Genomic DNA, 12580 nt, shown 5'->3' with positions numbered 1-12580 from the left:
GTGAGCTCCAGACTCAAATTTCTCCTCAACTCCCCTCTTTGCCTTCTACCTCTTACCTTAAATCTTATGCCCCCTGGTTAACGACCCCTCTATAATTAAGTAAAGGTAAAATTTGCTGCGTTAAGCACGAAGTTAAGGGGTCTCTAATTGTGCAAATAAACAGTGTGGCACATTTCGTGACCCAAAATGATTGGCAGCCAGTGATGTCCTTCAGAAGATCAGCCAAAGATATTTCTCTCTGTTAGATAAACAGAAGGTAGATACTGACCAGATATGTTGTTTTAGTGATGCTAATTGAATGGTAAATGTTGGCCAGATCACATATATTTACACCGTGACCCACCTCACAAACCACCTCCGCTCGGCAGCTCCCCTCGCCGCAAACCCTCCCACCCTCTCCTCTCACCCTTTTCTCAATTTAAATATTTCCCCAGGCCCTCTTACCTCTGCTTCAGCGCACAGGCGCGATTTTCCTCTAATGTCTCATCCAAAATTCGGCACGAAAAGACAACATGCAGCAATCCTTCTCTGCCTGCACCAAAAGGTTAACCAACATTCTGCGCTCAGACACCGAACCCACGCTTCATTTTCCCACAAGGAGGCGCTGGTTAGGATAAAGCTGAAGCATTGTGTGCAGTTCTGGAATCGGCATGATAGGAAGGATGTGATTGCACTAGAGAGAGTGCAGAGGAGATTTACCAGGATGTTGCATGAGCTGGAGAGTTTTAGTTATGAGGAGAGATTGGATAGACTGGGGTTATTTTCACTGGAGCAGAGAAAATTAAGGGGAGGAAATGACTGAGGTGTATAAAATTATGAGGGGCATAGATAGGGTTGGCAGGAAGGAACTTTTCACCTTGGTGGAGGGATCAATAACCAGGGGGTATAGATTTAAGGTAAGGTGCAGGAAATTTAGAGGGGATGTGAGAGCGATTTTTTTCACCCAGAGTGTGGTGGGAATCTGGAAATCACTGTCTGAAAGGATGGTAGAGGCAGAAACCCTCAGAACATTGAAGAAGTATTTGGATGTGCACTTGCGATGCTATGGGCATACAAGGCTATCGGCCTAGTGCTGGAAAATGTGATTAGAATAGTTAGGTACTTGTTCGACCGGCGCTGACTCGATGGGCCGAAGGGCCTTTTTCCGTGTTGCACACTCTGTGAGTCTAGGACGCAAACGAGATTGATACGGCCGAACCCTGGTCCATGTGAAGCCTTCCATGTCTCGGCAGCTTTCAAAAGGTGATTCAATAATTTGAAATGAACGTGGTTACCCTACGTGGGCAGGTTCAATGAAAGCAAAGGACATAGACATCACGCCCAGCAAATTCGGAAACGGTCTAAAGTGCCCATTAACACAACTGTGCCCTTGTGTGAAAGATTTCCTCAAACCATTGCCTTGCGCCCACACAATAATGGGTGCACCCGTCTCTAATCGCATCACAACGTTCACAATAATGGGTTCACTCGTCTCTGATCGCATCACAACGTTAACAATAATGGGTTCACCCGTCTCTAATCGCATCACAACGTTCACAATAATGGGTTCACCCATCTCTAATCGCATCACAACGTTCTCAAAAATGGGTTCACCTGTCTCTAATCGCATCGCAACGTTCACAATAATGGTTTCACCCATCTCTAATCGCATCACAACGTTCACAATAATGGGTGCACCCGTCTCTAATCGCATCCCAACATTCACAATAATGGGTTCACCCGTCTCTAATCGCATCACAACGTTGCAGAGATGGGACTGAGCTGTAGCCTGTGAACATAGGGCTTATCAGTAGGGGCGACCCCTTCGGCCCATCGAGACTGCCCCACCATTCAATCGGATAACAGCTGGTCTGGTTGTGTTCTCAACACCACTTTCTGTCTGCACTCCCCTCTCCCACTCCATAACCCTTGACGCACTTGCCTGTCAAACATCTGGCTAACTCTGCCTGGAGTACATTCATTGACCAATCCCCCGCTGCTCTCTGGGCAGGAGAATCACCCATGCCAACGATAAATGTGGGAGAGCAAAATAATCCTGATCTCCTTGATAAAATGCAACTCTCTTACTTTGAAATTGAGTCTCCTATTTCTAGCCCGACACCCAGCAGGAAACATCCCCCCTGCATCTAAGCCATGAAGTCCCCTCAGGTTCATCCACGTTTCAATAAGACCAGCTCTCCTTCCTCTAAACACTAATGTGAACAGGCCGTGCCAGTTAAACATTTCTCCACCAGATAATCCCTTCACCTCAGGGGTGAGTCGAGTGAGAAGTGAGACATATTCAGATAAGGAACATGGGGCGGCAATTTAATCCAAGCCATACTCGTTCGAGTGATGTAAATTTGGGGTTCTAAATGACAAATGTTCGAAAGTATCAGGGGATGATGGTGGCGGACTGGTAATGTCACTGGACGGGTAATACAGAGGCACCTAGCTCATTCTCTGGGGTACGTGGGTTCAAATCCAATACGGGGCCGCGCATGTAGTTTAAAATCTGGTAAGGAAATTGAAAGCTAGTCTCAATGCTGATGACCATGGGAGCTCTCGTCTCATTCACACATCATCGCCTGGCAGTGACTATGCTTGAAGCTTATTGTTTTAGTCTAAATAGCCCAACTGCAATCCTCTCAGTTCAAGGCCAATTGGATTTAAATCTAAATTTCCATTCACCTGTCTAAAACTTAGCACTTTACTGGAATAACATCTCAATTGGTGCATGTCTAAGTAGCAGGCTTCTGGAGGATTTCCATAATACATGAGCCTGCAAAGTGAGAGCCGAGGTGAGCTGTGATACTGTCCGGGAAAGGATTGAAGGCGCCGGACTGTACCTGTGCACACAATGGTTGCTGCCTCTCCTGTGTCGCAGTTGTGCTCTCCCCACTGATTCATCTGACACTCGACTATGTTCAGCTCAGTCCCTGTGCACTCGACATCGCCCAGCCAAAGGGGTCCAGACCCTGCTCCAGAATGGGCAACGCGAGTGGCTGATTTGGCGGATCCGCAGTCCATTTGCCTGCAAGCAACTTGTGCATCCAGCATGTCCCAATGGTCAGCACAGACTGCTCCCCAGGTGTTGTTATAATAAACTTCCACTCTGCCCGAACAAGGGCCCATTCCATCGATCAGTCGCATTTTAATCGGCCCTAAGGGTGGGAACAGTGCAGATGGTAAAGAGAGCCTTCAAGCGAAATGTGTATTATCTAGAAACAATACAACTTCAGCAGCATTCCTGCTCCTTGCGCTTTCATGCGTTTTTTTTTTAAAACAATCTTAACATTCATGTTTTTTCTTGCAGAAATACATTTCAGTGCATGCAATGAGGTTTCCATCTCAATCGTTCTATTGGCGAGCACAGAATGGGGACCCAAGGTCTGGAGTGCACAGGGACTTGGGAGTCCTAGTCCAGGATTCTCTTAAGGTTAACTTGCAGATTGAGTCGGTAGTTAGGAAGGCAAATGCAGTGTTGGCATTTATTTTGAGAGGACTAGAATATAAAAGCAGGGATGTACTGCTGAGTCTTTATAAGGCTCTGGTCAGACCACATTTAGAACATTGTGAGCAATTTTGGGCCCCGTATCTCAGGAAGGATGTGCTGGCCCTGGAGAGGGTCCAGAGGAGGTTCACGAGAATGATCCCAGGAATGAAAGGCTTAACATATGAGGAAAGTTTGAGGACTCTGGGTCTATACTCGATGGAGTTTAGAAGGATGAGGGGGGATCTGATTGAAACTCACAGAATACTGAAAGGCCTGGATAGAGTGGACGTGGGGAAGATGTTTCCATTAGTAGGAGAGACTAGGACCCGAGGGCACAGCCTCAGAGTAAAGGGAAGACCTTTTAGAACAGATATGATGAGAAACTTCTATAGCCAGAGAGTGGTGAATCTATGGAATTCATTGCCACAGAAGGCTGTGGAGGCCAGGTCATGAGTGTATTTAAGACCGAGATAGATAGGTTCTCGATTGGTAAGGGGGATCGAAGGTTACGGGATGAAGGAGGGAGAATGGGGTTGAGAAACTTATCAGCCGTGATTGAATGGCGGAGCAGACTCGATGGGCCGAATGGCCTAATTTCTGCTCCTATGTCTTATGGTCTTCTGCTCTTGTCTGTGATGGGAAGATTGCCATCAAGACGCGAGTCCTCATTAAGCATGGTGATTGGCTTTCTTCTCCTGTTATTGAAGGCAACAAGGGGAGTTATCATTTATCTTCATTTATTCTTACACTGCAGTCGCTATTCCGCCACTCCAACTTCAAGTCTACAAATAAAAGCTAGTCGGCAAGAATGGCAAAGCAATACTAACTCACCACACCCGCCCGCATACCTCCCAGCTCACCCGCGCCACAGACACAGACACACACAAGTTTCCGACTATCCCTCAATAGCAGGAGAAAAAAATACATCTTCACCTGAACATATAACAGACGCCGCCTCGCCAGCGCCGCAATTATGTTCCCCCAACGAATTTGCTTGACACTGGAATAAGTTCCTCTCTCTCCCCTTGCATTTAACATCATCCAGCCAGAAAGGACTCGTTGCCGGTCCGAAATGGGCGCTTTGCGGCGCTGATTTGGCGGATCCGCATCCCATTTGCCGGCAAGCAACATTCGCATCCAGCAAGTCCCAATAATCGTCGCAAACTGATCCCCACGTGTGGTTATAGTACAGCTCCAGTCTCCCGGAACAAGCCCCCACCCCATCCATCAGTCTCAATGGGATCGGCTCTGAAAGGGAAGACAGCAGACGGTGAACCCTTGCGCTCCAGTGAGTTTTCTTTAACATGAAAAAACCGGAAATCGCCAGCATTTCCGCCGTTGTTCCTCCTGCTGAGTTCGGCAGTTGTTTAATGTTCCCACCGAAGTACCTTTCAGTCGAGGGAGTAGATTTTCATCTCAAGTCCTCGACTGGAAAGCGGATAAAGCGGCGCTAAATAACTGTCTGCGGCGGGAAATTCAACATGCTGGCAACAGCCCACAATAAGCTTAAACCAAAAATGTAATCAACATAAACAAAAGGGCATTTACAGCTATTTTATCCATTTGTTACCTACTTGAGATGTGATTGGAATTTTAGAAAGGCTCTGAGCTGATAGAGAGAGCGACAGTGGTGCGCCCTCCTGCTTAAGTCTAACAAACCTATTTCAACTTATTGAGCAAGTATTAAATAGGGGATAACAGATCATCCCCGCATGTGAATCCGGTCCTGTTTTGCTTCGCCAATCATTAAAGCCATATTCCCGATTTAGGATTTACCCTCATTTGAATATCCATTCAATCCAGTTGTTATTTCACTAGACAATTGAAATTCGGGCGGGAGTTTGAACATCCGGCGAAAGCAACGATAGTCTTTCACTATCCTTCAGTTGCTAAACAAATAAAAACAGTATAGTTACCTGCACATATAACCGAGGCAGCCTCGCCGGAACTGCAGTTGTGTTCGCCCAACGAATTGGCTCGACAGGGAAATAAGTTACTCTCGGTCCCTTTGCACTCAACATCATCCAACCAGAAGGAACCATTTGCTGCTCCAAAATGGGCGCTTCCAGGAGCTGATTTGGCGGGTCCACAACCCACTTGCCTACAAACAACACTCGCATCCAGCATGTCCCAATTATGATCACAGACTGCTCCCCAAGCGTTGTTGTGGTACACCTCCACTCTCCCCGAACAAGAGTCATTCCCAGCGACCAATCGCACTTGAATTGAGTCTAAAACAGGGAAGAGAACAGAACAGCAGTTGTCCTCCACGGAAATATTCCTTCACAAGGAACGCCCCGAGCCGCCAGCATTTCTGCCATTTTGCGCCCCTGTCTCCTTCCGAGTGCTGCACCTGCCCTTGTTCCCGCCGAGAGAAAGACATTTTAGTCGAGCGAATCATCTTCCATCTCAAACACTCACATCGCAATCCCACTATCACTGAACCCACAAATCCCAGGAACACTGAACCCACAAATCCCAGTAACACTTAGGCCCCAAACTGCACTTTCGCTGAGGCCCCAAACCCCACTAACACCAAACTGGCAACTTCCACGTTGACTGAACAACCAAATTCCACTTACACATGGGTCTCGCACCACCTAGCACTGAAACCCAAGACCCACTAACACTGAAACCACGAATCCCAGTAACAAAGATCCTCCAAATCCAACTAACACTCAGGACTGGAACCGTACTATCACAGAAGCCCCAAATCCCATTAACACAGAACCCCCAAATCCCATTAACATTGGACCCACAAATCACACTTACACTGAAACCCCAACCCCATTATCACTGAACACACAACTCCCACTTACACTGAACCCCAGATCCCATGATCACTGAACACCCAATTCCCACTATCACTGAACCCAAAAATCCCACTAACTCTAAGGCCTCAAACCCCAAACATGGAATTCCCAAATCCCTCTAACAGTGAACCCACAAATCTCACCAACACTGAAACCCAGATCCCACAAACATAGAACCCCCAAATCCCACGTTGACTGAAGCCCCAAATCGGACTAACACTGAACCCCGAAATCCAACTAACACATAGACCCGATCTTGCACTATCACTGAACCGACATATCCCACTAACACCACTCCCAATCCCTGCTAACACAGAACTGCTGAATCCCATGCTGACTGAAGCCCCAAATCCCACTAACACATGGGTCTGAAACCACCCAACACCAAATCCCCAAGTCCCTTTAACACTGCACCCACAAATATTGCTAACCAAGAACCTCTAACTCCCACTAACCCTTAGGCCTGAACGTGCACTATCACAGAAGCCACAAACACCACTAACACTGAACACATAAATCCCACTAATACTGAACCCAGAAATCCCATTATCACTGAACATGCAAACTCCACTAACACTGAACCCACAAATCCAACTACCACATAGGCATGAAATTGCACTATCACAGAACCCACAAATCTCACTAACACTGAACCCCCTAATACCACTAACACCTAGGCCTCAAATCGCACTATCACAGATGCCACAAATCCCACTATCACTGAACACCCAAATCCCAATAACACATAGGCCTGAAAGATATCACTGAAACCCTAAATCCCACTAAAAATTGGGTCCCAAACCAGACTTTCACGGAACCCACAAACACCAGTTACACTGAACCCACAAATCCTCCTGATATTGCTCCCCAAAATCCCGCTAATACTTAGGCCCCAAACCCCCAAACCCCACTATTATTTAGGCCTGAATCCCAACTCTCACTGAACCCCCAAATGCCACTTACACTGAACCCATAAATCCCACTATCATGGAAGCCCGTAACATTAAGATTTAGGCCGGAAACCTTACTGTTGCTGAATCCCGAAGTACTACTATCACTGAACCCCAAAATCCCCCTAAAACTTAGGTCCCAAACCACAGTTTCACTGAACCCACACGTCCCACTTACACTGAATCCCCAAATCCCATAGCACTGAACCCCAAAAGTCCACTATCACTGAACCAACAAATCCCACTTATACTGAGGTCTGACACTAAACTGTCACTGAACCCCCAAACCCCACTTACACTGCACCCACAAATACCACTATCACTTAGGCCTCAAACCTCTAACATGGGACCCCCAAATCACATCAACACAGGACCCCAAACCCCACTAACACTGAGCCCCAGGTCCCACTAACAGAGAACCCAGAAATCCCACTAACACTTAGAGCCTCAAACCCGTAACGTGGAACTCCCAAATTCCACAAACACAGAACCCACATGTCCCACTAATACTGAACCCACAAATCCCACTAACACTTGAGATGTAATTGGAGATTTAAAAAGGCTCTGAACTGATAGAGAGACTGACAGTGGTGCACCCTCCTGCTTCAGTATAATAACTTATTTAACTTATTGTACAAGTATTATATAGGGGATGACGTGTCAGCCCTGCATGTGCACCCCATCTGTTTTGCTTCGCCAACCATTAAAACCATCCTCCTGATTTAAGATTTACCCTCATTTATATCCATTCAATCCAGTTGTTATTTCACTAGACAACTGAAAGTCGGGCAGGAGTTTGAACGTCCAGCGAAATCAAAGATAGTCTTTCACTATCCTTCAGTTGCTAAACAAATAAAAACAGTATATTTACCTAAACATATAACCGAGGCTGCCTCGCCGGAACTGCAGTTGTGTTCCCCCAACGACTTGGCTCGACAAGGAAATAAGTTACTCTCGGTCCCTTTGCACTCAACATCATCCAACCAGAAGGAACCAGTTGCTGCTCCAAAATGGGCGCTTCCAGGAGCTGATTTGGCAGGTCCACAATCCATTTGCCGACAAACAACACTAGCATCCAGCATGTCCCAATTATGATCACAGACTGCTCCCCAAGCGTTGTTGTAGTACACCTCTACCCTCCCCGAACAAGAGTCATTCCCAGAGACCAATTGCATTCCGATCGAATCTAAAGGAAGGAAGAGAACAGAAGGTAAGCAATTGTCCTCCACGGAAATATTCCTATACAAGGAACGTCCTTTACCCGCCAGGTGTGACCAGGTCTTCTCCCAAGTACTACGCCTGCTTTGTTCCCACCGAAAGACATTTCAGTCCAGCGAATCATCTTGCATCTCAAACACCCACCTGGCAATCCCATTATCACTGAACCCACCAATCCCAGTAACACTGAACCCACAATTCCCAGTAACACTGAACCCTCAAATCATCCTGATATTGAACCCCGAAATCCTGCTAATACTTAGGCCCCAAACCGCGCTGTCACTGAGGCCCCAAACCCCACTAACACCAAACCCCCACGTTGATGGAACAAACAAACCCACTAACACATGGGTCTCACAGCGCCCAACACTGGAACCCACAAATCCCACTAACACTGAACACACAATTCCCAGTAACAAAGAACCTCCAAATCCAACTAACACTTAGGCCCGGAATCGCACCATCACAGAACACACAAATCCCATTATCACAGAACCCCCACAACCCATTAACATTGAACCAACAAATCACACTTAAACTGAAACCCCAAACCCCATTATCACTGAGCGCACAACTCCCACTTACACTGAACCCCAGATCCCACGATCACTGAACCCCCAATTCCCACTATCACTGAACCCACAAATCCCACTAACTCTAAGGCCTTAACCCACAAACATGGAACCACCAAGTCCCACTAACAGTGAACCCACAAATCTCACTAACACTGTAACCCAGATCCCACAAACACTGAACCCCGAAATCCAACTAACACATAGGCCTGAACTTGCATATCACTGAACCCACATATCCCACTAACACTGTACCCCCAATCCCCGCTAACACAGAAACACTGAATCCCACGCTGACTGAAGCACCTAATCCCATTAACACATGGGTCTGAAACCACCTAACACTGAATCCCCAAGTCCCATTAACACATGGGTCTGAAACCACCTAACACTGAATCCCCAAGTCCCATTAACACATGGGTCTGAAACCACCTAACACTGAATCCCCAAGTCCCATTAACACTGAACCCACAAATCCTGCTGACCAAGAACCTCCAACTCCCACTAATCCTTAGGCCTGTATGTGCACTATCACAGAACGCACAAACACCTTTAACACTGAACCCACAAATCCCACTAACACTGAACCCACAAATCCCACTAATGCTGAACCCACAAATCCCAATAACACTGAACATGCAAACTCCACTAACACTGAACATGCAAACTCCACTAACACTGAACCCACAAATCCAACTATCACGTAGGCATGAAATTGCACTGTCACAGAACCCCAAAATCCCGCTAATACTTAGGCTCCAAACCGCGCTATCACTGAGTCCCCAAATGTTTTGGCCTGAATCCCAATTGACACTGAACACCCAAATGCCACGAACAATGAACCCCCAATCCCATTATCACAGAACCCCACTGTTGCAGAACACTGAAATCCTACTAACACTGAACCCCAAATGCCCCTAATACCTAGGTCCAAAACCATACTTTCACTGAACCCACATGTCCCATTTACACTGAATCCCCAAATCCCACTAGCACTGAACCCAAAAAGTCATCTAGCACTGAACCCTCAAATCCCACTGACACATGAAACTGCCTATCACTGAACACCCAGATCCCACTATCACTGAACCCCCAAATCCCACTTATACTTAAATGTGATACTAAACTGTCACTGAACTCCCAAACAGCCCTTACACTGAACCCACAAATACCACCAACACTTAGGCCTCAAACCTCTAACACGGGTCCCCCAGATCCCATTAACAGAAGACCACAAAACCTGCTAACACTGAGCCCCAGGTCCCACTAACAGAGAACCCAGAAATCCCACTAACACTTAGAGCCTCAAACCCCTAACATGGAACCCCCAAATTCCACAAACACAGAACCCCCACGTTCCACTTTCACTGAAACCACAAATCCCACCAACACTTAGGCATCAAACCCCTAACATGGAACTCCCAAATTCCACAAACACAGAACTCACACGTCCCACTAATACTGAACCCACAAATCCCACTAACACTTGAGATGCTGTTGGAATTTTAGAAAGGCTCTGAACTGATAGAGAGAGCGACAGTGGTGTGCCCTCCTGCTTCAGTATAACAATTTATTTCAACTTATTGTGCAAGTATTAAATAGGGGATAACATGTCAGCCCTGCATCTGCACCCCGTCTGTTTTGCTTCACCAACAATTAATACTATCCACCTGATGTAAGATTTACCCTCATTTATATCCATTCAATCCAGTTATTATTTCACTACACAACTGAAATTCGGGAGGCAGTTTGAACTTCTGGCGAAATCAGTGATAGTCTTTCACTATCCTTCAGTTGCTAAACAAATAACAACAGTATATTTACCTGAACATATAACCGAGGCAGCCTCGCTGGAACCGCAGTTGTGTTTCCCCAACGAATTGGCTCGACAAGGAAATAAGTTACTCTCGGTCCCTTTGCACTCAACATCATCCAACCAGAAGGAACCAGTTGCTGCTCCAAAATGGGCGCTTCCAGGAGCTGATTTGGCGGGTCCACAACCAACTTGCCTACAAACAACATTCGCATCCAGCATATCCCAATTATCATCACAGACTGCTCCCCAAATGTTGTTATAATACACCTCCACTCTCCCTGAACAAGAGTCACTCCCGGCGATCAATCGCACTTGGATGGAGTCTAAAGGAGGGAGAGAACAGAAGGTAAGCAGTTGTCCTCTACTGAAATATTCCTTTACTAGGAACGTCCTTAACCCGCCAGCGTGTCTGCCACTGTGCGCCCATGTCTCCTTCCGAGTGCTACACCTGCTCTTGTTCCCGCCGAAAAACAATTTAGGCGAGCGAATCATCTTCCATCTCAAACACTCACCTGGTAATCCCACTATCACTGAACCCACATATCCCAATAACTCTGAACCCACAAATTCCAGTAACACTGAACCTCCAAATCCCAGTAACACTGAACCCAAGATTCCCAGTAACTCTGAACCCACAAATCCCAGTAACACTTTGGTTCCAAACCGCACTTTCACTAAGGCCCCAAACCCGACTAACACCAAACTCCCAACTTCCACATGGACTGAACAACCAAATCCCACTAACACATGGGGGTCTCACACCGCCTAGCACTGAAATCCCAAGTCCCACTAACACTGAACCCACAAATCACACTAACAAAGAACCTCCAAATGCAACTAACACTCAGGCCTGGAATTGCTATATCACAGAACACACAAATCCCATTAACATTGAACCCAAAATGACACTTATATGGAAACCCCAAACCCCATTATCAATGAACACACAATTCCCGTGATCACTGATCCCCCAATTCCCACTATCGGTGAACCCACAAATCCCACTAACATTAAGGCCTCAAACCCCAAAAATGGAACACCCAAATCCCACTAACAGTGAAACCACAGATCTCACCAACACCGAAGACCAGAAATCACAAGCACAGAGCCCACAAATCCCATGTGGACTGAAGCCCCAAATCCCACTAACATTGAACCCCGAAATCCATCTAACACCTAGGCGTGAACTCGCATTATCACTGAACCCACATATCCCACTAACAATTTACCCCCAATCCCCACTAACAAAGAACTGTCGAATCCCATGCTGACTGAAGCCCCAAATCCCACTAACACATGGGTCTGAAACCACCTAATACTGAATCACCAAGTCCCATTAACACTGAACCCACAAATCCTGCTAACAAAGAACCTCCATCTTCCACTAACACCTAGGCCTGAATTTGCACTATCACAAAACTCACAAACACCACTAACACTGAACCCTCATATCCCGTTAACACTGAACCCACAAATCCCATTATCTCTGAACATGCAAACTCGACTAACGCTGAACCCACAAATCCAACTGCTATGTAGGCATGAAATTGCACTATCAAAGAACCCGCAAATCTCACTAACGCTGAACCCCCAAATCCAACTAACACCTAGGCCTCAAATCGCACTATCACAGTTGCCACAAACTCCACTATCACTGAACCACCAAATCCCAATAACACATAGGCCTGAAAATATATCACTGAAACCCTAAATCCCACTAACCATTGGGTCCCAAA

The 12580-nt window shown here is 46.5% G+C and overlaps 1 protein-coding gene across 4 annotated transcripts in view; it reads right to left on the bottom strand.

Annotated features, from left to right (window-relative positions):
* Nucleotides 1-12580, bottom strand: part of LOC121274848 (deleted in malignant brain tumors 1 protein-like) — a 73722-nt gene that overhangs the window by 17857 nt on the left and 43285 nt on the right. For all 4 annotated transcript variants that reach the window (XR_005942306.1, XM_041182220.1, XM_041182219.1 and 1 more), the window contains exons 6-10: nt 10853-11167; nt 8110-8424; nt 5392-5706; nt 4409-4723; nt 2829-3143 (exon numbers count right to left, since the gene is read on the bottom strand). Coding sequence is in view for 3 of the 4 variants with exons in the window: in XM_041182220.1 (XP_041038154.1) it covers nt 2829-3143; nt 4409-4723; nt 5392-5706; nt 8110-8424; nt 10853-11167 (1575 nt within the window). In the remaining variant the exon portion in view is untranslated. The remainder of the gene's footprint in view (nt 1-2828; nt 3144-4408; nt 4724-5391; nt 5707-8109; nt 8425-10852; nt 11168-12580) is intronic.

The sequence above is a fragment of the Carcharodon carcharias genome, assembly GCF_017639515.1.
Source record: "Carcharodon carcharias isolate sCarCar2 chromosome 39 unlocalized genomic scaffold, sCarCar2.pri SUPER_39_unloc_1, whole genome shotgun sequence".
Taxonomy (NCBI): Eukaryota; Metazoa; Chordata; class Chondrichthyes; order Lamniformes; family Lamnidae; genus Carcharodon; species Carcharodon carcharias.
The sequence above is the reverse complement of the archived record's forward strand: the minus strand, read 5'-3'. Positions and strand labels throughout refer to the sequence as shown.